Below are 27,108 nucleotides of genomic sequence, written 5' to 3'. Positions count from 1 at the left end.
GAATCATTATTGGAGTATTTATCTTAACACAGGACAAAGTATTTACACACAAGAAAATCTGGCACAGTATACCGTGTACATACACACGTGGACTAATTTGTTACAGGAATCGTTTGATTGCAGTGATTGTGATAGTGGGGTTTTCTTTCATTAAATGAGGGGTACCAGCAATTTTGTCCACGTGTGTATAGAACTTTATTTAATTTGTTTCTCCTAAATAAAACTTTTTTTTCAATGCCATTTTTCATGAATGACAACACAAATTGTCAAACTTATTTTGTGTTTCTGTCAGAACTGGTAAACCAACACCTAAAGCAACACATCCTCAAATATTAAGCGGAACATTTGAGGCACATAATGTGTTGATGATTAAAAAAACGGTGTGTATATCTGAAAAATGAGGATTTAAATGTAAATGTCAACTTTACAGCCCTCAGGTCAAAACTTTTCAACACAAACCTGAATGTCAATAACACTTAGCACTACAACTTTACTTCTCAATAAAACTGTTCCAATCTGCCATGACGTTTTCATATGAGCCTGTACTGTCTTGCTCATGGATGTTGTCCTTTAACAAAAGGGTTGGGACACACTTTGTAATGTAGGGTGTAGTACAACACAGGACTTCAGAATATGTTTTAAGTGAAGTTCAGACAACATAACGGTGACGTCTTGCAAGGAATGCAGCAATGTCTTTGTATGGTACGATAGCCCAAACTGAAAATACAGCCTAATGAGTTAATCTGCATCCATTTTAATGAACACGGTTGTCCGAAATACTCGTGCGTTCATGCGAGAAAGTATCTGCTGCGCACCACATACTTTCTGGTGCGCATGAGAAAGTTTTTTTTTTTTTTTCTCTTCAGTGTCCCTTTAGTGGTTCAGTACAGAAATACTCAAGAGTAAAGAAGTAAAAGCTACCAGGCCAGTTTCTTTTCTAGACAGAATCATTTGTTGTATAAGCCTGAGAAGACATTAAGAGCCCAAGTGTGAAAAGTTCCAGAGAAGAAGACAGTTGACCTAACAGCTTAGTATGATGGACTGAAGGACTGAGAACATCTAGTGTCCTGGTTCAATTCCTCAACTGACCACAGAACTGATAATAATAAGTCTTTAGCATAAGTTATGTTGAGATAGCTTAACAACTTTAGCCATTTCTCTAATTCTTTAATGAAGTTCAAATTGGCTTTGGTTGGTAAAGTTTAAAGAAAATCCCTTATAGCCACTAATGTCCAGCTGTCAGTGCCATCTGTCATATTGAGCCGATAGATCAGAGATCATGACTGAGAAGGCTTTAGGATACAGTGGTAAGATGTCTGTTTGGATAGCTCAAGGTGTTTGTTCAGAAATCAGAACCATGGAGGTCATGACAAACTCTTTGTTTTAAATAAACCCAAAACTGAACAATATGAGAGAAATTTAAACAACATATAAAAGAGGTGAGTCAATGTAGCTCAACATGATGAACCATAGAACAGAGAGCCAGAAGCTCTGGGTTCAACTCAGTATCAGGCAGCATTTAGCTGCTGATTTGTTGAGAAGAACCTTAGATTCTGTATTTTGAGGAGTCCAGGATTCTGACTGAAACATTAAAAAGCACCAAGAGAAGAACACTGAGAGGGGAGCAGACCAGATGGTGTGGAGGAAGTGTCTGTGACCAGAAGATACCGGAGCTGTAGGTCCTGGGTTCAACTCCAGCCTGTGCTGTGACCTGGAGAGGTAAGTATGTCCCACTGTAGGGAGTGGGTGAGGGGGCCGTGTCCCCTCCCCGGCTTCTCAGGAGGTTAATGGAGGGGGTTATGCTCTTTGCAGAGCTGACTTTTTATTGCTGACACACCTCCACTGCTTGTGTTTCTTCACTTGCTGCTCAACTTTGGCACCAGTGACTTTAAACCTGAAACTGGATCAATGTGACTGGGAATGTGGAGTAAAATCAGGAGAAGTAGAGTAGAAACTTTGGATCTGAGGAGGACCTGCTGCTTTACTTCTTCAGCTTCTGGATCTTCTCAATTGAAATACTTTCAAAGCTTGATTCAAATCTCATTTCCTTCCATAGAAACTCTAAAACAGATCATCCACATTGGTTCAACAGCAGCATCTGATCTGAGCTTCAGCAACAACTTATAATACATCTGAGTTCAACATGCTAAATTTAGCTAAACTGCTCAAAGAAGTTCAACAAACCTTCAGAAACTCAACATCACAACTGAACCAGAGTCTCTGAACACAGTCAAACATCTCCAAGAAGGTCAAAGCAGTTAGCATGTTCTGCTCCACATGCTAGCACCAACATGTTGTGAAAGCTCCTCAGCAAACAGACCAACCAGCAAAGCTGAGCTAGAAGAACCTTGGATCTGAATGACCTCTTTTAGTGTTTCAATGCAACAAACTGTGATCTGAATCCAACCTCTCAACCAATCTGACTGATCCAGAAGCTGGAGAACCAAAAGCAGCAGCTTCAGGTCTCCTCACATCTAAACCTTCTTCAGAAGTTTCAGAACTCCACATTCAGTCACATTAATACAGTTACAGGTTTAAAGTCACCTCCTGAGCTCAAAGTGTACTTATCCAAATGGTTGCTCCATGTGCTTCCTCCATTCAAACCGGATCAGGTCAAAGGTCAGACTGTCAAACAGGAAGTGAAAGTTTCCACTTCCTTTTATAGGGCCGGGCATGGCAGGCTCCAGCATAGACATTATATACGTAGACGCCCCATTGGACGCTGCCGGCCGCTGGGCCGACGTGGCTTGTCACTACCCGATCCGTACCGGTAGCACGATCCATACCATCAGCTCATTTGCGCAAGCGCAAACAGAATAACTTCCAGGTCGGCACAAAAATAATTGAGTTACGGTACTGAAAATACTTATTTCTATACTTGAATCATTAAATAATGCTAAACTATATCGTCAATAAAATATTGAAGACTTTTCTGAAAGAAATTGATACGTTTTACATTCTCTCCATTGTATTGCTTGACGTCATCATCGGATATGCTCACAAGTTCAGGAAGATATCATTGCGTAACGTTTATCTGTATTGTCTGAATGCACTCTGTTAGTTGTATTGCTTGTTCAAACAGGACTGAAAACAATATTTTACCCTTAATACTGTGAATTTCGTTATACAAATAATCTTGTTCTAAACATTTATTTTATTAGAAAATTAAAATTATCGATTGAGATTTTAGCGCCCTCTGGTGTACACATCATAAACCAGAGAAGACCTCGTCATTATAGTAGCCGCATTGTTTTTTTTTGTTTGTTTTATACGAACAGGGAATAGAACAAAGAACACACACAAAGCGAAGGCATACCTTATTAAAATACATTTATTAAGCACAAAATACATACGTATGCAAATCAAATAAATTATTGAAAAAATTTAAAATCAAATACATTTCTGTATTCCTATATGTGTTTATAGCTGGGGGTGTATGTACTTTAAGAAATGGTTTATATATTTTTATTTCCCTAACCACAACTGGGAAACATTTTTGCTATTAAAAAAACAAAAATCTATGTATTTTTTTTATGTATTTCTGTTGTTTAATTTTTAGAATATGCAATACTGCCACAAATACAAAGATATGCAAAAAGAAACCCCTGCCTCGAAAAAATAAAAAAGAATAAAAAAGTAAGAAATACAAAATATTTCCTACGGGAAGTTATTCTGTTCGCGCACACGCAAATGAGCTGATGGTAGGGATAGTGCTACCCATAGACATCTTATACATATCTGTGGGCTTCAGTACCAGCACTGGATTTCTAGGTAACTGAGGCCAGAAAAACTTTACATAAATGTAAGGTTTTGTTAGGTTCCTGCCCATGTATGAATAATTGGAAATGAAAGAGCAGACCAAATAACTAAAAAATTAATTAGAACTAATTATATTATAAACATACCATATGTTAAGGAGAAGCTAAGACAATAATTTAAATAGAAATTAAGAAAAGAATGTCAGGAAAGATGGAACATGGATAAAAGTGGAAGAAATTATTAAAGTGTGCAGAAATTTACCATTGACATGGGTGTGATTAGAAAGAATAGAAGACAGGAGACTATTTTGACTAGACTAAGATTTGATCACACTGGGTTAAATAAAACATGATTTTTATTAAAGAAAAGTGAAACCGATGAATGTATAGAATGTAAAGTAATAGAAAATGTTGAACATGTTTTATTATGTTGTAGGAAATATGACGAAGAAAGGATAAGATTAAAACAAAAGACAAGACAAATAGGAATGGAGTGGAATATGAAAGGATTAATAGAAACAACAGGAGAGGGGATAAAGGAAATACAGAAAGCTGTTATAAAAAATATTAAGAATATTGACATGGCTCATGCTACACACTCTTGTACAGTAGGTGGCGGTATGCAACTAAAAGCGCAAGTAGCAATCTGCCATTAAACAAAAAGAAGAAGAAGAATTTCCGGTTCCGTTGTTTCCGTTACCTCTTCCCAGCAGCACAGCCACGGTGATCCCTCCGGGTTCTTTGTCCTTGTTTTGCTGTGAGGCCAGAATCGGGAGTGAATCTGAAAGAGAGCAGGAGCTGCTGCAGGTGATGAAGTCTGGAAAGAAGTCCAGCAGCTGGAGGCACAGCGGAGAAACTGGAGGGAAGCAGGAGCTCAAAGAGCGGCAGGACGCAGCAGAGGAGACACCAATGATGGGGGATGTTTTCCAGCCCAGAGTTCTGCAGGACCCATCAGGTTTGTAGATTTCCTTCTTCATGCTAACTGTGTGGATGGAGCTAAAGTTTAGGAGACGTTTTCAGCAGCTGATGGATTCCTCCTCTTCATCAGAACTCGTTGCAGGGTTTCCCCCAGAAAACTGGCTAAGCCTGCAGCTCTGCATAGAAGATGCTAATGCTAGCTTAGCATGTAGCATAGGAGGTACTAATGCTAGCTTAGCATGTAGCAAAGGCAATGCTAATGCTAGCTTAGCATGTAGCATAGGAGGTACTAATGCTAGCTTAGCATGTAGCATAGGAGATGCTAATGCTAGCTTAGCATGTAGCAACATTCAACATCAAGTTATTCTTGTCTATCTGCATGGGAAAGTTCCTCCACACATCACTTTTTGGTTTATCTTGTCTAGAAAGATGTTGGCAAGTTTTCTTCTGGCTGTCGGCTATAGAGGACCAATCCTGCCATAATTTAGACTAAATGCAGAAGTTAATAAGAAGTATTCCTTTATTGTCCAATGAGCGATCTGCTGCTACTTTGGCTAATTTTAATGAATTTAACCGTGAACAGACTTATAATAATTTACTGCATGCCACAACAAAATGGGCAACATTGTTGGCAGGACGGCCCCTTGTTGAATGGTAGAGGAAACACTGCAATAAATATTGTAGTTCGGCTTCATCCTAGCTAAAGCATGTGCAAGTTACCTTAGCATTTGAGAACAGTGTAAACAGTTAATGATTGAATGAGAACCTGTGCAACGATTAGCAAGACGTAAACAGTTATCTTCACATCTGGGAACAGTGAAAACAAATAATGGTTGGATCATGACCTGTGAAGCACTTTATGATTTAAACAGATATTATGTCTGTTGGGAGCAGCTAAGATTATAAAGTCTGACTGCAGCTGGGAGGAAAGATCTGCAGAAACGCTCCTTAGAGCATCTAGGATGCAGCAGTCCGTTTCCTCTAAGCTACGGTTAAGCTGATGCTCCAACAAACAACACCATAGAAGATGGCTGATGCCACCACAGAGGTAAAGAAGGTCTTCACCAGGTCCATTGTTTTCCTTTGTCCTTTGGATCACACAGTTCATCCCACATAGTGGAGCTGAAGCAGTCTCTGAGGGCTTCTTCTGCCTCCTCTGACTCTGGAGATGCATTAGATTGTGATCAGAAGAGCCCAGGGGAGGGAAGGGTGAGGAGCTGTATGCCTCTTTGCAGTTAGCATACAATTAGCTTATGCTTCGTCTGCATTCTACTCCAACAGCTCTCAGCTCGGCATCCTTTGTGCAAAGCGACAGACACGCTTACCGAGGGAAGTTGTTGTCAGCTGTTCTATGCGTTGAACTTTCTGACCTGCTGGTTCACATAAATCCAAAGAAACCTTTGACCACCGCTACTTTCATTTATACCATCTGTGGTCAGTTTGACTTCTAAAAGTTAAAATGATTGAGCACCAACAGACCTCAGACTGGCAGATGTCGGCTTTGCAAAGACCTGCCCTACTCTCTTTCTGATTGGCTAATGTCCCGGCTCTGCTAGATTTCATTGGTTGAGCGCAGCTTCTGTTTAAAATCTTGAATAAAAAGTCTACACGGAACATTTTGCGCTCATTTTCCAAATGACGGAAATCCGTTGCAGCGACAGAGAACTTTAACCCCTGTATTGGATGTTATTTCTTATCTGATGCATTTCTGACTTTTGGCACTTTGTTTTGCCTTGTGTTAAAGTGCTCTTTAAATAATGACAATGATAATGATTATGATCAGAATAAAGTTTTGCATCACCTCCCAGAAGCTGGAAAGAAAAGAGACAAAAACATTTTTCACAATTCACTTAGTAACTCAAATATTTTAGTCAAAATATTTTAGGCTGGCCTGGCACCCCGGGGCTCGGTCGGGGCTCCCGCCGGGTGGCGGGGCGCCCCTTGGGGTTATGCAGGCCCTGGGGCCCATGGCTGGTGCCACTTCAGCATAGCTGGCTCCCTTTTATCTCCTCTTTTTTTCTCTTCTTTGCATTTGTTCTCTTCTTGTTCTTCTTTTACTCTCCTACTTTCCCATTGTAGTGTCCACATAATTTGAAATTCCTCCCGCGTGAATCACAATAAAACTATTTACATGCATGAATCAAGCGAAGCATTGTGTCGAAAAATGACGGCTCCACTTGTGAAAGTAAAATCTGTCGAGCTCTATTTGGCATTAAGACAACAATTCTTATGGCCACATTGCTAGACACTGGGGAAGAAGAAAAAAAATATATTTTAGGCTAAAATATTAAATTTTTTCTCTTTTTTTTCTTCAATCCCACCTTTGTTTGGTAATTTCTGCCAAAGGCTGCGAGGACAGTGGGTTGAGAAGAGTTTTTCAGAGTTGAGCGAGCGCTTGTTGTCTCACTGCACGCTTTGATTGGTTCCTGTGCGCTCAAACAAAAGGCACAGATATCTTCTTCTCCAGCACATTCTTCGCAACCTCCCCTGTGACTCTTTGGCGCCCCCCAGGGGAGGCGCGGCTCACCTATTGAAAACCACTGCCCTAAAACCAACAGGGAGTCAGCCATTTTGGGGTCAAAGGTCAGTTTTGGGCCCTTTTTTGAATTTTACTCACCTCGAACTTTAACAAACTCCTCCTAGGGCTTTCAAGCTAATTACTTCAATTTCGGTCTGGTTGTCTTTGAGGGATGTGAGAGTAAAGGTTATGGAATTTATGAGTTTTTGAAAATGTCATTTCACTTTTTGTTCTGTCTTTTTTCTTCATAGAAGGTACACCTGGTCTGACGTTTTGTTAACTGTGACATCCTCCGGAGATGACAGATCACCCGCTATTACCATCTAATGTAGAACAGATTACTGGATCAATGTGTGCTTCTGTGTCTCTGCTCTGTCTTCTGTAACCCCCAGTTGGTCAAGGCTGATAACCGTTCATACTGAGCCTGGTTCTGGTTCTGCTGGAGGTTTTGCCTTCCCGTTAATGGGGAGTTTTTCTTTCCACTGTCGCTTCATCCTTGCTCAGTTTGAGGGATTGCTGCAAAGCCATGGGCAATGCAGACGACTCTCCCCGTGGCTCTACGCTTCATCAGAAGGAGCTAATGCTGCTTGTCAAGACTTTGATGCAACCTGCTGGGTTTCCTTAGATTGGAAATGTTTTTACCAATCTGTATAATCTTGCCCAATCTGTATAGTCTGATTAAAATTGACTTTGAAAAGTGCCTTGAGATGACATGTTTCATGGATTGACACTATATAAATAAAATGCATTTGAATAGGAGGGGACCCAGGATGGATCCAACAAGCTATAGTATGTAAACCTGTTCAGAAACAGGTGACGTGTGAAATGGTACCTCCATCTTTACAGTAGTAATTATATTCTGTTTTCAGAAAAAGAAGGGTAAAAATTGGACCTCTCAGAACTGCAGGACTGTAAAGATCCTGACCAGTCCTCTGAATGGTTAGAGTTTTAATCCTCCGCCTGTTCCTGGCCCCCGGGCTTTGGTGGTGCAGCTGGCGGGGACCCCTTCTCCGGGTGGGCTTTCGAGGCACGGGGTTGCCTATTGGAGTCAGCAGGGGAGCTGGCTCCCTGGGAGTGCAGTAGGCTCTTGTCCCCATCCCTGTACTCCTCCCTCTGCCTGCTCCATCACGCTGCCACATATGTAGGACCTTGGGGAGGGAGGCGTTACTGCAGTTTGCCACTTTCTGATGACGTCCCACACCCCAATTTTATTATGCATTTTAGACACTTTCACTCAAAACATTTACACAACGCGCATGCCTGTAGGCCGTTGTATAGGGGGTTGGTGGGGGGGGGGGGTGGCTTATGTCGTGTGAGCCTCGTGTGAGCCTTGCCTCCACCCCCTCTCACATTTAGACATTGAGGGTTCTGGGCAGTTGCTTGGAAGGGGTGCGATGGCACCAGCTACCTTCTGGGGGAGGGGGGGGGGGTGGACTGTACCAAGCACCCCCTTCGGTACTCTCCGTTTTAAACAACATGCAACAACACAACATCTGAGGGGCGTAGGGAGGATCGGGGGTCACCCCTTCCTCCGATTGCCGCCCGGAGTCTGGGGCCTGGAGGAGGAGCGGGTCACGGGGTCATTTCCTCGGGGTCGTCTCTCCTATTCCCTGGGGGGGGATTTCCTGTGTTGGCCCCTCTTGGGCACCCTGCTTTGGGGGTCTGGGGTTATGGATCACATTATACATGTCAGATTAAATAATACATATAATTCAGCAATGGTATCAAGGTGTTACTTTATTTTATCTGTTGTACTATATCCGTTGGTTGTGCTGTTCTTTTTACATCTCTCTGTGCAGGTGATGAAGCAGACTGAAGACGTTTTATCATTCTCTCCCTTTTATCTTCTCTCTTTTTTCTCTTCTTGTTCTTCCTTTACTCTCCTACTTTCCCATTGTAGTGTCCACATAATTTGAAATACTACCTGCATAATTCACAATAAAACTTTACTTGCATGAAACAAGTGGAGCACTATGGCGAAAGCTGACTGCTCCACTTATGAAAGTAAAATCCGTCAAGCTCTATTTGGCCATTAAGATAACAATTCTTATTGCCACATTGCTAGACAGGACACTGGGGGAAAAGGGGGGGGCATTCTTTTTTTTTTTTCCTGGGTGCGGACCTATTGAGCAAACATTTTATTTGTTTCAGGCTGAACAGGGGCTCTTAGACCACTCCTACAGTACTGCAAAGAAATCTCAGTAAAATCTCAAAATACAAAGTTTCCCATCTGGGTAATTTTGAACACATTAGGCTAGAAAAAGAGCTTTGGATGGGTTAACATTTTCACATAATTTGGCGAGTGTTTAGAAGGAATTAATCAAAAATTATATCAAAATACTGTAGTTGTCATGTTGTGGCAGAATAGTCAAAACTTCTACATTAAAATAAAATGACATCTCCTTGCTCAAATTTTATTACCTTATTTTTCAGACCAGAAGGGATACTTAAAGCCCTTAAGTTTTCTCAAAAATGAATGGTGCGCCTTATAATCTGGTGTGCTATATGTTTGGACATCAAGCTCATTGGACCTAGCCTAACATTTTGTTTTAAAAGCGTGGCTGAAAAGGTCAATATCGTTTCATCAGCACTTTAAGGTTTTTGCAGGGGTTATAACAGTCATGTAATTTTATTCTGTGTTTTACTGTTCTGCATGTTCTGTCAAAGAATTTAATCTAACAAAATTTCCTAAATATATCTTAAAGTGTGCCTCAGTTCTGGCTAAGATCTAAATGTTTTCTAATGTGCAAATATGTTTCCATGTTTCCTGCAGATGTTAAGGAGAAGCATATTATTAAAGAAGAAGCTTCTTTAGACCACAGACCTTTTGCCGACCTGCATGACCCAGACCAAATTAAAGGCAGAGAGCTTCCAGGAGAGAATGATGGAAGAGAATCCATCAAGATACAAGATCATGGAGGTGCTTCTATTTCTTCAGAGGCTGAAGACACTGAGGAGAATGAAGAAGACAGTGATGTAGAGCACCCTCTCTCTGAGCTGAAACACTTGTCAGACTCTGGATATAAGAAATGTTTTACAGGGATGAATAAATGTAGGAAAGGCAACACAGGAGTTAAGCTTAGCTGCAAAGACTGTGGCAAAACATTTATGGGAAAATCAGCTTTAAACAGACACATGAGAATCCACACAGGAGAGAAGCTTTTCTGTTGTAATTTATGTGGAAAAAGCTTTAGTCAAAAAACACATTTAAACAGACACATGAGAATCCATACAGGACAGAAGCCTTTCTGTTGCGATCTATGTGGACAGAGATTTAGCCGAAAATCACATTTAAACACACACATGAGAATCCATACAGGAGAGAAGCCTTTCTGTTGTGATCTGTGTGGACAGAGATTTAGCGAAAAAGGATCTTTAAACAAACACATGAGAGTCCATACAGGAGATAAGCCTTTCTGTTGCGATCTCTGTGGACAGAGATTTAGCCGAAAATTTCATTTAAACACACACATGAGAGTCCATACAGGAGAGAAGCCTTTCTGTTGTGATCTGTGTGGACAGGGATTTAGCGAAAAAGGATCTTTAAACAAACACATGAGAGTCCATACAGGAGAGAAGCCTTTCTGTTGTGATCTATGTGGACAGAGATTTAGTGAAAAAAGTTCTTTAAACACACACATGAGAATCCATACAGGACAGAAGCCTTTCTGTTGTGATCTATGTGGACAGAGATTTAGTGAAAAAAGTTCTTTAAACACACACATGAGAATCCATACAGGACAGAAGCCTTTCTGTTGTGATCTATGTGGACAGAGATTTAGCAAAAAAAGTTCTTTAGACAGACACATGAGAATCCATACAGGACAGAAGCCTTTCTGTTGTGATCTATGTGGACAGAGCTTTAGCCAAAAATCTAATTTAAACACACACATGAAAATCCATGCAGGACTGAAGCCTTTCTGTTGTGATCAGTGTGGACAAAGATTTAGCACCAAATCTGATTTAAACAGACACATGAAAAACCATACACTGCAAGACAAGGCAAGTTTGTTGTTTAGTACATTTCAGTACAAGGACAATGCAACTGAAACTAAAGGCAAAGAATGATTTTTATAAACAATTGGACTAAAATGGAATGCATGGGGGACCAGGGACACGTCTAAAGGAAGTATGGCAACAGTTACATTTAGTTTGGCTTTATGGGCAGTGGGGATGAAAGACCAAAATGTGTTTGTCTTCAATTGCTAGCAATCGAGCTTTGTATCTGGTGGTGCAGCGCATCGCAATAAGTAAGAAGCCACACTCAGTTGAAATGAACCTTGTGTTCATTCCAGCTAACAATTTAAAAACTGCCCTGCCTTAAGATGACACGGTGAGGAGAAGAATTAAAGAACTATCTGCCGACATTTAGGTACAGTTATTGGATAGACTTCTTTCATTGATGAATAGCTGTGACTGTGTGTAACAAAGCCCGAAGAACATTTTATAAGAATTTTTTTTGGTTTTCTGCCAACAGTTTGAAATTTTTTTTTTTGTGATTTTTGTGCTAAAATGTAACCAATTAAAAGTCTTTAATCTGATAAATGGACCAAATAGGGTTCACTGGATTGTCTTTCAGTCTTCTCAAAACTTATTTTCTTGTAAGCTTGAATTTGTTATATTTAAAGAAAACACCCTGTAAAAAAAACAAAACATACTTTGAATAAATGGTTTCTGTATTTAAAGCGTTAAAATCTTTTTTTATTCCTTTAGCATATTGGTTAGTGATCGATCAACACAGGTTATCTATCTATCTATTTATTTATTTATTTATTTACTTTCTCCCTTACCGGTGCTAAGGAGCTATAAGGAATCCCACAATTCTTTACATGATATGACTTATAAGCACAGCCCACCTCACTGAAATTAAGAAAAATGTCCGCAGAGAACAGAGCATGTGGTTGTAAGCACCATTTACCCTTTCACATATTACAGGAGTTGTTGGTCATCCATGTGGTTAAGAGGACTTCGGCCATCTCTGTCTTTGATGTCTACAGCAAACACGATCTGATCGATATTGTAACAATGTAACAGCAAAGTTTTAAATCAAAGGAAGCAATAAAACCACCAGCTGTGATGTGATGAAATACAATGTATACACATGTTACCCCGAATATTACAGATTAATTTTCTTTGTTGTACACATCTTTTGTTAAAAACAAAAGCTATTCATATAATTGAAACAAAAACAAAATCATCATCAGTATGTAACCTGTTTAAGAAGACTGGGTACTGTTAGAACACTGCAAAAACTTGCCATCTACAAACAAAAATGCTAGGTATTAGTCTGACTGGCATTTTTTTCATTGTCTTCAAATTTTTATTTATCAATATTGTCAAGTTATTTCTGCAACCATTGTGGGTTTTTCTTTCATTCAACGAGGGGTACCAACAATTTTGTCGGGGTGTGTATAGAACTTTATTTAAATTGTTTCTCCAAATTAAAACATTTTTTTCAGTCACTGTACACATGGATGTCAACATAAATTTTCATTGTAAACTTATTTTGTGTTTCTGTCAGAACTGGTACACCAACACCTAAAGCAACAAATCCTCATACTAAGCAAAACATTTGAGGCACATAATGCCTTGATGATAAAAAAATGATGTGTATATCTGAAAAATAAGGATTTAAATGTACTTCTCAATAAAACTGTTCCAATCTGCCATGATGTTTTTGTATGAGCCTGTGCTGTCTTGCTGGATATTGTCCTTTAACACTTCAGTCTGAATGACAGAAAAAAGGAGTGGGACATACTTTGTAGAGTTGAACTGTATGCTGTAGTAGTATGTCATCAGATATAGCAAAGCTTCACCAAGGTTGTCTTCTGCAAATGTTGTAATGTGAGAGATTCCACCTGCCAGGAGACAGTGAGGCTCATCCAAGAGCAAGACAGGGCAGAGATCTCCTCTGAAGGTACACAGCTGGACCTTCTGTTTGCTAAAATGACAAAAGGACACATATTTCTTCAGAGACTGAGAAATTAAAAAGTCACCATGAGTCCAAATACTCAGGCACAATTATGTATTTCCCCCCACAATATTGATGACAGACATAAAACGCTAGAGCCTTTTTTCATATAATGTTGTTTTTGTAGGTTGAAACATGCCATGTAAAAATGCCAAATATGGCTACCAATGAAATACCTAAGAACTTGTACTTTAATCACTGTTAAGAGTGAGTCTTTACGGGGGCTGAACATTAAATCACCAACATATCGCTATCAAAATATCACACTCTCTCCAGAGTCCTTTGTGTCCAATATTCACTTCCCAAAAAGATTGTTTGGAGGGAGTGTATTTCTATTTCACCAATTGATGTGACTGCAGTAAAGTCTACAGGGGGTCCCTCAGTTTTAGTCATCTGCTTTAATTCTTGTTTTACTGTTACAGTACATTTTTTGTTGCATTTATGTGTTGTTAATGTAGAACAAAAACACTAAGCATCTCATTTTTGTAAAATGTAAGAGCTACCATGTAAAATCATTTGGCTTCTCGATAAAAATATTTGAAGAAAAAAATCTAGGTAAAAAACAAAGTGAGAAAGAACTTTAAAGAGTATGGAGAGGGTTTATAAAGCTTTAAAATATATAAAAATAAACATACATCTATCTATCTGCCTACCAGCCATCCAACAGGATCATGACCCAAAACAGCTAGAAGCAGCCAAGAACGGCTAAGAGTAAAATATTGGACTATTGTGAAGTGGCCTTCTATGAGCCCTGATCTAAATCCTGTTAAACATGGATGGAAGAAGCTGAGACGGGCCGTCTGGAGAAGGCACCCTGAGACAACTGGAGCAGTTTGCTCACGAGGAGAATAATTATCAAGTTATATCAGCACTTATTGTTGTTACTATTGTCTTTCTTTCGTTAACAGAGGGGTACCAACATCTTTGTCCACGTGAGTTCAACTACAATGGAGGCTTCCTGCGGCTGCAGTTGATTGATTTTACATTATTAAAAAAGAAGGACATGGACAGATCTTTTATGTTGAATACATATGCAGTGCAGGAATATATAATCCGGTATTATCATGATGTACATATAAGCACAGATGCTTCAGAAAATGTAATTAATCAAGTTGAGATCACGTTCATCGTCCCAATATTTTTCATCAAAGTAGGGAAAAGGGTTCAGGATGGAGTTTCAGTTTCTACAGGAGAAATGCTGTCGATACTGTTAGCTGCTCAGTGGGTGCAGAGGTGAGACCATTAAGATCACTCACTTGCTCTGACTCTAAATCATCATTTGGCCAGTTTACAGCACAGCCAGTCAGATAGTAGACTAAACGTATTAGTTTAGAGACAACAAACACTGTATTGAATCAACATGATGGCGCTCACTGTTAACTTTGTATGGGTACCAGCCCACTGTGGGGTTAAAGGGAATGAAATGGCTGATAATAGAGCAAAGCCCTAAATGTTTTAGTTGATACTGATTTTATGTTTAGGAGAACAGAAATAAAGGACACGATAAGAAAGTAAATGAAAGACACGTGACAAAAATATGAAAGCATGATGGATGTAAAATACTCAAAGGAAGATATGAGATGAGAAGAACAGGAAGGAGCAGGAGGGAGGAGAAAAACCCTTTGGGGGAAGATGAGACCATAGAACAGTTTTTTTTTCAGCTTTGGTTTTTTTTGCATGGCAAAATTATGCGGGAAATTAACTAATTGAAATCTTATTAGCTTAATTCAGAAACACTGAGCCCTTAAAGGGACACTAAAGAGGAAATGAAAAAGAAGATACTTTCTCGTGCGCATCGCTTAGTTTGTTGTGCGCACCATATATATATATATATATATATATATATATATATATATATATATATATATATATATATATATATATGTGTGTGTGTGTGTGTGTGTGTGTGTGTGTGTGTGTGTGTGTTAAAAGTCCTGCTCCAAGCATGGTTTTTTGTCTTGCAGAACAGGCTAAAGATGATCATCCTACTAGCTATCACGTTTTCAGCACCATGGACAGCATTGGCTTGAGTGACTTGATTAATAAATTTAGAACATTCTGATTACCAATATTGTCCAACTGTTAGCAAGAAATTGTACACTTTACTGATAATGATAAGGTGTTACAACAAACCATTTAGCAGGAGGAGATAATCTGTCAGCAGCTACTTTCCCCAGAAAAAAATAACAATATGCACATCATAGAACCCACGCATCTGTCTGTGACACATATTGGAGTCAAGAGACAACTTCACTCTGATGAACCAAGTGAATTGCTACAGATGAGGCTGCAGTTTACAGTATAGACCATCTCTAAATTATGTAATGATGAACTGGGTTGCATGAGACTTACTTGCTCTATAAAACTACTCTATTATAAAAGTGCCCCCTACTGTTGAATGAATGCCACAACATATTGAAGGTTTGTGTATCTTTTGCGCCAAAATACATTACAGGGGTCCGTTCTTCGTACGTTGCTTAAAACATCCGAGATCAAATGAGACATCCAAGATGATTTCATCCGGCTAATCATGATCCGGCTAATAGGGTTCTTCGAACACACCTGTTGTTTATGATTAGTATGGCTGGATTGAGTTATCTGAGACAACTGCGCGTTCATGCGTTTGTTTAAAAGGGGAAATGTATCGATAGTAGAAACAACGATCAGCGACGCTGCTATTGGCTGTTCAGCATGGCCAAAGAACGTCCACAGTTTTTTTCCCAAGCAGAACAAGAGCTTTTAATGGAAGGTTATGCCGAATTTGAGTCATTAATTAAAACGACAGGGAACACCTCAAAATCTGCTAAAGCCAGGAGAGAGGGCTGGCAAACAGCAGCAGACAAATTAAATGCATAAATACTGTCCATGGTAGATGTTTCTATCACTTTCTACAGTACGAATTTTTGCATTTTAATAATTTCATATTTATTTTGTTCTTTTATGTCAGAGCCTCCATGGGAGCCACTAGAACATGGGGAAAAAAGTGAAGTACAAGAATATTCTACAAAATGGTAGTCTTTAATTATTATACTGTATTTTAAAAAGCAACTTCCTCCTCTTTTTTAAAAGCCACTGTTAAATGATGTGTTTGTCTGTTTATAACAGCCACTAAGAAAAAGGCTGAAAAAAAACATGTTCTTTTTACTCTTGTTGCATGAGGCATGTTTCACCCTTTCTTTTTCTTTCACAAAATGACACAGGGTGCCATCCGTTCCCTATATAAACGGCATCTTCAACAAAAAAAATAATATTTTGACCTGAAAAAAACCCCACAAATTAAGTAGAGAAATTGAACTCCACAACTTGAAAAAGAGAAAAAATGCACTAGAAATCGAGTTGCTTCAAAAGGACTTTCAGAGTAAGTTCTAATACACCAGTGGCGTAGGAATAGGGGGGGCAAGGGGGGCAAGTGCCCCCTCACTTTTTGGACAGGGGTGACAAAAGGTATGTTTTGCCCCCCCACTTTTGAGATAAAATTTAATTTGAACTTTTTCCATTATTTTGATACATACAACAATAAAAAAGCTGTCAATATGCACAAGAAGTATTTGGCTACCTAATTAATTGATAGTGTTACTGTCATTTAATTCAATTCTTATTATTAATTAATTTGTTTTCTCTTAATTACATTTTTAATACATTTTTTTATTTAATTTAAATCTACTTGTTATTTCACTATCTTTTAATGTTCAAATTCATTATTATTATTTTGTTTAATATGGGTTAAGCTTCAGTACTCTTAGTATGTTTAAATTGTTTACATTTGGTATGACTATGTACTGTTTACTGGGACCTAGTTAATAAGTAACATGTGTGGGCATCTTCTCGGTATCCAACTTTTATGAGTATATAAATGCTTCTCCACAACTGGGTATATATCCAGACTGCTAAATTTGTGTAGCTGTAGCAGCCCTTTTTTCAGCCAGCTGACAAACACTTTGCAGCAAAAGGTTTTTGTGGGCTACCATGTTTTGCTCTGTTAAGCCATAGAAATTAAATTTCAAGAAAGCGGTTAGTTTTTTGTCTTTAGGGAAATAATTCCTCACTTTTATCAATATAGCTAGTCTAACTATTGCCATCATGCAGGTTTTACAAATGTACAAGTTGCTGGTGAAGATTCTCAGTCATCCAGGTCATGGTCATTCCAAAAAAAAAAGTAAAAAACAAAGCAACTGGACTTGTTTTCCGTAGTTGAAGACGTTTCGCTTCCTCTCCAGGAAGCTTTCTCAATTAAAAAAGTCTGGAGTAATGTACTGCACAGTGACAAAAGGAGTTCAGTTAGAGTATATAGTTGTAGAAGTTTGGTATAAGAAAGAAAGTATTAAAGTAATACTTTTTTATAATCCTGGGAAAAGGGTCCAATATGAAACATTGAATGAAATTGATAATTATTTAAATGGAAAGGTTGTTTGGTGTGATGATTTTAATGCACATAGTTCATTATGGGGTATTAAAAATGATTTAAATGGAATAGTTATTGAAGAATTAATGGAGAATAAAAATCTTGTATGTTTGAATGATGGAAGGGGTACAAGTGTTGATATAAAAACAGGTAGAGAATCGGCAATAGATTTAACAATAATTTCAAATTCGTTGGCAGGTGTAAGTTCATGGCAAATACTTAAAGAAGTAACAATAGGAAGCGATCATTATCCTATAGTGACAGAAATAAAATTGGATATTGAAAAGTATGATGTGGGGGGTATAAAGAAATGGTGTTTCAGTAGTGCCAATTGGGAAAGATTTAGATTTATAAGTGAGCAGGAACTGGGAAAAATTAATTTGAATATGGAAATTGATCATTTAAACTTCTATGTTTGTAATGCTATTTTACAAGCTGCTAATGAATCCATAAAGAAAAGAGAAGGGAGGATACATAAGCAGATTGTTCCTTGGTGGACAAAGGAATGCAATACAGTAATCAAAAATCGTAATAAAGCTTTTAAAAGGTTGAAAAGGAATCATAGTGTACAGAATCTTATAGAATATAAAATATGTCAGGCTCTTGTGAGAAGAACTATAAAGAATGCAAAAAGGATTGTTGGAGGAATTTTTGTAATTCGGTGGGTAGAGAAACAGAGATTTATAAAGTATGGTCAATGATAAGAAGAATGAATGGTATTAAAAGAGAATATGGTTATCCAGTCCTGAGTGATGGTGAAGTAATAGCAGTTAAGGATGAAGAAAAGGTAGAAATGTTGGCAAAGACTTTTAGTAAAATAAATAGCTCAGATAATATTACTCTGGAAGGAAAAAGGGGAGATAAATGACAATATTAGAAAGCAGACATATATTAGAGAAGACAGAGAATGTAAATGATTTATTGAATGTTCCTTTCACAAAATTGGAATTAAATAGAGCACTTCAGACAGTTAAATTAACGACACCAGGAAAAGATCAGATTTGTTATTTAATGTTAAAGCATCTTAGTGAAACATCTAAAGAAATTTTATTGGAACTTTATAACAAAGTTTGGGAAAATGGAAAATTACCAGAAAGTTGGAAAGAGGCTGTAATAATACCAATACGTAAACCAGGAAAAGATGATACAAAACCTGAAAATTATAGACCAATTGCGTTAACATCAAATATTGTAAAATAATGGAGAAAATGATTAATGAAAGAATGATTTATTATATAGAATCAAACGGATATTTATCAAAATACCAAAGTGGTTTTAGGAGGAGTAGGAATACTATGGATGCAGTTTTGAGTTTAGAATTTGAAATCAGAAAAGCTCAAATTAGTAAAGAAAGTATTATAGCAGTGTTTTTTGATATAGAAAAGGCATATGATATGTTATGGAAAGAAGGATTATTAATTAAAATATGAAGATGGGTATTACAGGTAGGATGTATTGGTGGATCAAAGATTTCTAACTAAAAGGAACCCCCAAATACAAGTTCAAATAGGTTAAATATCATTCTGAGAAATATATTGCTGAAAATGGTACTCCACAGGGAAGTATAATAAGTCCTTTATTCTTTTTCGATAACTGATAGATGATGTGTTTCAAATATAGATAATGGAATGGGTTTTTCTCCTTTCTTGCTGATGATGGAGCTATGTGGAAGAGAGGAAGGAATTTGGAGTTTATTACTAAAAAAGATGCAAGAAGCTATTGTTAAGTTGAAGAATGGTCATTAAAATGGGGCTTTAAATTTTCAGTGGACAAGACTAAAACAATGTTCTTTTCAAGGAAGAAAATTAATGATGGTAAATTAAAATTATATAATCAAGAAATAGAAAGAGTGAAGCAATTTAAATTTTTAGGGGTTTGGTTTATGAACGCCCCTGGGGGTTATGCAGGCCCTGGGGCCCATGACCGGTGCCACTTCACTTTTTATCTCCTCTTTTTTTCTCTTCTTTGCATGGAATATAAATATTCAAAGAGTTTTAGACAAATGCAAGAAAGTAATAAATATTATGAGATGTTTGGGGAGCAGATATATTAGCACTAAAGAATATATATAATGGATTAATTAGATCAGTGATTATGGAAGTATTGTGTATAATTCAGCAGCAGAGACAAATTTGCAAAAACTGGATCGGATTCAGTATCAAGCAATAAGATTGTGTACAGGAGCAATTAAAACTACACCAACAGCCGCATTATTGGTAGAAATGGGAGAAATGCCACTTGCATTTAGAAGAGAGCAATTAACATTAAATTATTGGGCTAATTTAAAAGGTCATAGAAAGGATCATCCAACTCTACAAGTAATAAAACCCTGTTGGGAAAAAGAAGAAAAAGATATTAGAAGTTTTGGTTGGATTGTACAGGAAAAAATAACAGAATTCAAAATAGATCAGATTACTATAAGCCAAACAGTTCCAGTATCAGTTATACAACCATGGATAATTACAGATGCTAGGGTAGATTTTACTTTGTTGGAAAGAAGAAAGGATAAGGAATTCATAATAAACTCATATATAGTACAGGAATATATTAATAAATGTTATAATTATGTAAACATTTATACAGATGCCTCTAAAAATATAACAAGTCAAATAGGAGTAGCCTTTATTGTACCAGAATTTAATGTTAAAATTAGGAAAAGAATAAGTGATGGACTTTCAGTTTATACAGGAGAAATGATTGCAATATTATTAGCTGTTCAATGGGTGGAAGAAGTTAAACCACTAAGATCAGTCATATGTTCAGATTCAAGTTCATCTTTAATTAGTTTGCAATATAATCACTCAGAAAGCAGGCCAGCTATTTTAATAGAAATTCAACAGACACTATATAGAATAAATATGATGGGTTTAATTATAAATTTTGTATGGATACCGGCACATTATGGAATTAAAGGAAATTAACAAGTAGATGAGGCAGCAAAAGAAGCTGCTAAAAATGTATCAGTGGATTTATTTGTTAATTTTAGTAAATATGAAGTTAAAATGTTAATTAAACAGAAAATAAAGGATAAATGGCAAAAGGAATGGGATAAAGGAAATATAGGACGTTGGTTTTATAAAATTCAAAAGAAAATTTGAGAAATGAGAAGAACAGAAAGAACAAGAAGAGAAGAAACAATCATTTCTCGATTGAGGTTTGTCCATACCGGATTAAATGGTACTCTGTTTTTCTTAGGAAAACATAGGAATGGCAAATATGAATATTGTGGGGTAGATGAAACAGTTAAACACGTGATGTTATACTGTAATAAATATGAGGAGGAGAGACAGCAATTAATTCAAAATTTGAGTAAAGTAAATGTTAAATTAGATTTATTTCAATTATTCAGAAGTTATTCAGATAGTAATATTTACAGTATAGTATTTCGATATCTAAAAGTAACACATTTATATAATAGAATTTAATTCCTGAGAGTCATTCTGGTCCACACTCCATTCCAGTAGATGGCGGAAATACATCTATCTGTTGTTTGCCAACCGCCAAAAAATTTCAAAGAAGAAGAAGAAGAATTTCCGGTTCCGTTGTTTTCCGTTCCTCGACACAGCTACGTTGAGCCCTCCTGGTTCTTTGTCCTTGTTTTGCTGTGAGGCCAGACGCGGGAGTGAATCTGAAAGAGATCAGCAGCTGCTGCAGGTGATGAAGTCTGGAAAGAAGTCCAGCAGCTGGAGGCACAGCGGAGAAACTGGAGGGAAGCAGGAGCTCAAAGAGCGGCAGGACGCAGCAGAGGAGACACCAATGATGGGGGATGTTTTCCAGCCCAGAGTTCTGCTGCACCCATCAGGTTTGGAGATTTCCTTCTTCATGCTAACTGTGTGGATGGAGCTAAAGTTTAGGAGCCGTTTTCAGCAGCTGATGGATTCCTCCTCTTCATCAGAACTCGTTGCAGGGTTTCCCCCAGAAAACTGGCTAAACCTGCAGCATATGATCAGCTAGCTTAGCATGTGGCATAGGAGATGCTAATGCTAGCTTAGCATGTAGCATAGGAGGTACTAATGCTAGCTTAGCATGTGGCATAGGAGATGCTAATGCTAGCTTAGCATGTAGCAACATTCAACATCAAGTTATTCTTGTCTATCTGCCTGGGAAAGTTCCTCCACACATCACTTTTTGGTTTATCTTGTCTAGAAAGACGTTGGCAAGTTTTCTTCTGGCTGTCGGCTATTGAGGACCAATCCTGCCATAATTTAGACTAAATGCAGAAGTTAATAAGAAGTTTTCCTTTATTGTCCAATGAGCGATCTGCTGCTACTTTGGCTAATTTTAATGAATTTAACCGTGAACAGACTTATAATAATTTACTGCATGCCACAACAAAATGGGCAACTTTGTTGGCAGGACGGCCCCTTGTTGAATGGTAGGGGAAACACTGCAATAAATATTGTAGTTCAGCTTCACCAGGTCTTCACCAGGTCCATTGTTTTCCTTTGTCCTTTGGATCACACTGAAGCAGTCTCTGAGGGCTTTTTCTGCCTCCTCTGACCATCTCCTCATTCTGCGTGTTACCTCTGACTCCCTGATCACCAGCGGCTTGTAAACAGGCTGGAGATGCATTAGATTGTGATCAGAAGAGCCCAGGGGAGGGAAGGGTGAGGAGCTGTATGCCTCTTTGCAGTTAGCATACAATTAGCTTATGCTTCGTCTGCATTCTACTCACTGACCAACAGCTCTCAGCTCGGCGTCCTTTGTGCAAAGCGACAGACACGCTTACCGAGGGAAGTTGTTGTCAGCTGTTCTATGCGTTGAACTTTCTGACCTGCTGGTTCACATAAATCCAAATAAACCTTTGACCACAGCTACTTTCATTTATACCATCTGTGGTCAGTTTGACTTCTAAAAGTTAAAATCATTGAGCACAAAATCAGGTTTGCAAAGACCTGCCCTACTCTCTTTCTGATTGGCTAATTTCCCGGCTCTGCTAGATTTCATTGGTTGATCACAGCTGTTTAAAATCTTGAATAAAAAGTCTACACGGAACATTTTGTGCTCATTTTCCAAATGACGGAAATCCGTTGCAGCGACAGAGAACTTTAACCCCTGTATTGGATGTTATTTCTTATCCGATGTATTTCTGACTTTTGGCACTTTGTTGTGCCTTGTGTTAAAGTGCTCTTTAAATAATGACAATGATAATGATTATGATCAGAATAAACTTTTGCATCACCTCCCAGAAGCTGGAAAGAAAAGAGACAAAAACATTTTTCACAATTCACTTAGTAACTCAAATATTTTAGTCAAAATATTTTAGGCTGGCCTGGCCCCCCGGGGCTCGGTCGGGGCCTCCGCCGGGTGGCGGGGCGCCCCTTGGGGTTTTGCAGGCCCTGGGGCCCATGGCTGGTGCCACTTCACTTTTTATCTCCTCTTTTTTTCTCTTCTTTGCATTTGTTCTCTTCTTGTTCTTCCTTTACTCTCCTACTTTCCCATTGTAGTGTCCACATAATTTGAAATACTACCTGCATAATTCACAATAAAACTTTACATGCATGAAACAAGTGGAGCACTATGGCGAAAGCTGACTGCTCCACTTATGAAAGTAAAATCCGTCAAGCTCTATTTGGCCATTAAGAAAACAATTCTTATTGCCACATTATTAGACAGGACACTGGGGAAAAAAGAGGGGGGGGGGGGCAATTCTTTTTTTTTTTTTCCTGGGTGCGGACTTATTGAGCAAACATTTTATTTGTTTCAGGCTGAACAGGGGCTCTTAGACCACTCCTACAGTACTGCAAAGAAATCTCAGTAAAATCCCAAAATACAAAGTTTCCCATCTGGCTAATTTTGAACACATTAGGCTTGAAAAATAGCTTTGGGTGGGGATACTTAAAGCCCCCTTAAATTTTCTCAAAAATTAATGGTGCGCCTTATAATCTGGTGTGCTATATATTTGGACATTAAGCTCATTGGACCTAGCCTAACATTTTGTTTTAAAAGCACGGCTGAAAGGGTCAATATCGTTTCATCAGCACTTTAAGGTTTTTGCAGGGGTTATAACAGTCATGTAATTTTATTCTGTGTTTTACTGTTCTGCATGTTCTGTCAAATAATTTAATCTAACAAAATTTCCTAAATATATCTTAAAGTGTGCCTCAGTTCTGGCTAAGATCTAAATGTTTTCTAATGTGCAAATATGTTTCCATGTTTCCTGCAGATGTTAAGGAGAAGCAGATTATTAAAGAAGCTTCTTTAGACCACAGACCTTTTGCCGACCTGCATGTCCCAGACCAAATTAAAGGCAGAGAGCTTCCAGGAGAGAATGATGGAAAAGAATCCATCAAGACACAAGATCATGGAGATGCTTCTATTTCTTCAGAGGCTGAAGACACTAAGGAGCTTGAAGAAGACAGTGACGTAGAGCACCCTCTCTCTGAGCTGAAACACTTGTCAGACTCTGGATATAAGAAATGTTTTACAGGGAAGAATAAATGTAGGAAAGGCAACACAGGAGTTAAGCTTAGCTGCAAAGACTGTGGCAAAACATTTATGGGAAAATCAGCTTTAAACAGACACATGAGAATACACACAGGAGAGAAGCCTTTCTGTTGTGATCTGTGTGGACAAAGATTTAGCGAAAAGGGAACTTTAAACAGACACATGACAATCCATACAGGACAGAAGCCTTTCTGTTGTGATCTGTGTGGACAAAGATTTAGCATAAAACGTTCTGTAAACAAACACATGAGAATCCATACAGGAGAGAAGCCTTTCTGTTGTGATCTATGTGGACAAAGCTTTAGCCAAAAATCGAATTTAAACACACACATGAAAATCCATGCAGGACAGAAGCCTTTTTGTTGTGATCTATGTGGACAGAGATTTAGACAAAAATCTTATTTAAACAGACACACGAGAATCCATACAGGACAGAAGCCTTTCTGTTGTGATCTATGTGGACAGAGATTTAGACAAAAATCTTATTTAAACAGACACACGAGAATCCATACAGGACAGAAGCCTTTCTGTTGTGATCTATGTGGACAAAGATTTAGCGAAAAAGGATCTTTAAACAAACACATGAGAGTCCATACAGGACAGAAGCCTTTCTGTTGTGATCTATGTGGACAAAGATTTAGCAAAAAAGGATCTTTAAACAAACACATGAGAATACACACAGGAGAGAAGCCTTTCTGTTGTAATCTATGTGGAAAAAGCTTCAGTCAAAAAGAAAATTTAAACAGACACATGAGAATCCATACAGGAGAGAAGCCTTTCTGTTGTGATCTGTGTGGACAGAGATTTAGCCTAAAAGAAAGTTTAAACAAACACATGAGAGTCCATACAGGAGAGAAGCCTTTCTGTTGTGATCAATGTGGACAGATATTTAGCATAAAAAGTTCTTTAAACACACACATGAGAATCCATACAGGAGAGAAACCTTTCTGTTGTGATCTGTGTGGACAAAGATTTAGCGAAAAAGGATCTTTAAACAAACACATGAGAGTCCATACAGGAGAGAAGCCTTTCTGTTGTGATCTATGTGGACAGAGATTTAGCATAAAAGGTTCTTTAGACAGACACATGAGAATCCATACAGGACAGAAGCCTTTCTGCTGTGATCTATGTGGACAGAGATTTAGCATAAAAAGTTATTTAAACACACACATGAAAATCCATGCAGGACTGAAGCGTTTCTGCTGTGATCAGTGTGGACAAAGATTTAGCACCAAATCTGATTTAAACAGACACATGAAAAACCATACACTGCAAGACAAGGCAAGTTTGTTGTTTAGTACATTTCAGTACAAGGACAATGCAACTGAAACTAAGGGCAAAGAATGATTTTTATAAACAATTGGGCTAAAATGGAATGCATGGGGGACCAGGGACACGTCTAAAGGAAGTATGACAACAGTTACATTTAGTTTTGCTTTATGGGCAGTGGGGATGAAAGACCAAAATGTGTTTGTCTTCAATTGCTAGCAATCAAGCTTTGTATCTGGTGGTGCAGCGCATCACAATAAGTAAGAAGCCACACTCAGTTGGAATGAACTTTGTGTTCATTCCAGCTAACAATTTAAAAACTGCCCTGCCTTAAGATGACACGGTGAGGAGAAGAATTAAAGAACTATCTGCCGACATTCAGGTACAGTTATTGGATAGACTTCTTTCATTGATGAATAGCTGTGACTGTGTGTAACAAAGCCCGAAGAAAATTTTTACAAGAATTTTTTTTGGTTTTCTGCCAAAAGTTTGAAAATAAATGGGGTTTTTTTTGTGCTAAAATGTAACCAATTAAAAGTCTTTAATCTGATAAATGGACCAAATAGGGTTCACTGGATTGTCTTTCAGTCTTCTCAAAACTTATTTTCTTGTAAGCTTGAATTTGTTATATTTAAAGAAAACACCCTGTAAAAAAACAAAACATACTTTGAATAAATGTTTTCTGTATTTAAAGCGATAAAATCTTTTTTTTATTCCTTTAGCATATTGGTTAGTGATCGATCAACACAGGCTATCTATCTATCTATCTATCTATCTATCTATCTATCTATCTATCTATCTATCTATCTATCTATCTATCTATCTATCTATCTATCTATCTATCTATCTATCTATCTATCTATCTATCTATCTATCTATCTATCTATCTATTCACTTTCTCCCTTACAGGTGCTAAGGAGTTATAAAGAATCCCACAATTCTTTACATGATATGACTTATAAGCACAGCCCACCTCACTGAAATTAAGAAAAATGTCCGCAGAGAACAGAGCATGTGGTTGTAAGCACCATTTACCCTTTCACATATTACAGGAGTTGTTGGTCATCCATGTGGTTAAGAGGACTTCGGCCATCTCTGTCTTTGTTGTCTACAGCAAACACGATCTGATCGATATTGTAACAATGTAACAGCAAAGTTTTAAATCAAAGGAAGCAATAAAACCACCAGCTGTGATGTGATGAAATACAATGTATACACATGTTACCCCGAATATTACAGATTAATTTTCTTTGTTGTACACATCTTTTGTTAAAAACAAAAGCTATTCATATAATTGAAACAAAAACAAAATCATCATCAGTATGTAAACTGTTTAAGAAGACTGGGTACTGTTAGAACACTGCAAAAACTTGCCATCTACAAACAAAAATGCTAGGTATTAGTCTGACTGGCATTTTTTTCATTGTCTTCAAATTTTTATTTATCAATATTGTCAAGTTATTTCTGCAACCATTGTGGGTTTTTCTTTCATTAAACGAGGGGTACCAACAATTTTGTCGGGGTGTGTATAGAACTTTACTTAAATTGTTTCTCCAAATTAAAACATTTTTTTTCAGTCACTGTACACATGAATGTCAACACAAATTGTCATTGTAAACTTATTTTGTGTTTCTGTCAGAACTGGTACACCAACACCTAAAGCAACAAATCCTCATACTAAGCAGAACATTTGAGGCACATAATGCCTTGATAATAAAAAAAATGATGTGTATATCTGAAAAACAAGGATTTAAATGTACTTCTCAATAAAACTGTTCCAATCTGCCATGATGTTTTTGTATGAGCCTGTGCTGTCTTGCTGGAT

At 37.8% G+C, this 27,108-nt stretch overlaps 2 protein-coding genes across 2 annotated transcripts in view; both read left to right on the top strand.

Annotated features, from left to right (window-relative positions):
- The window catches only part of LOC118557973 (gastrula zinc finger protein XlCGF57.1-like), a 29,704-nt gene extending 3,604 nt beyond the window's left edge, over positions 1–26,100 (top strand). The window contains exons 2-3 of the mRNA XM_036128512.1: positions 4,689–4,713; positions 23,734–26,100. Of these exons, the coding sequence (XP_035984405.1) occupies positions 4,689–4,713; positions 23,734–25,361 (1,653 nt within the window). The 3' untranslated portion in view covers positions 25,362–26,100. The remainder of the gene's footprint in view (positions 1–4,688; positions 4,714–23,733) is intronic.
- Positions 9,991–12,786, top strand: LOC118557759 (gastrula zinc finger protein XlCGF8.2DB-like). The gene has a single exon (XM_036128038.1). It carries the CDS (start codon positions 10,237–10,239, stop codon positions 11,260–11,262), a length of 1,026 nt encoding a protein of 341 aa, XP_035983931.1. The 5' UTR covers positions 9,991–10,236; the 3' UTR covers positions 11,263–12,786.
- Positions 26,101–27,108: the final 1,008 nt, after the last annotated feature.

The sequence above is a fragment of the Fundulus heteroclitus genome, chromosome 24 (assembly GCF_011125445.2).
Source record: "Fundulus heteroclitus isolate FHET01 chromosome 24, MU-UCD_Fhet_4.1, whole genome shotgun sequence".
Classification (NCBI taxonomy): Eukaryota; Metazoa; Chordata; class Actinopteri; order Cyprinodontiformes; family Fundulidae; genus Fundulus; species Fundulus heteroclitus.
Note: the sequence above shows the minus strand (reverse complement) of the source record. Positions and strands in the feature narration are given on the sequence as shown.

Coding starts and splice junctions, on each gene's coding strand:
- LOC118557759 (XM_036128038.1), top strand. CDS start 10,237: ATGAATAAATGTAGGAAAGGCAACACAGGAGTTAAGCTTAGCTGCAAA.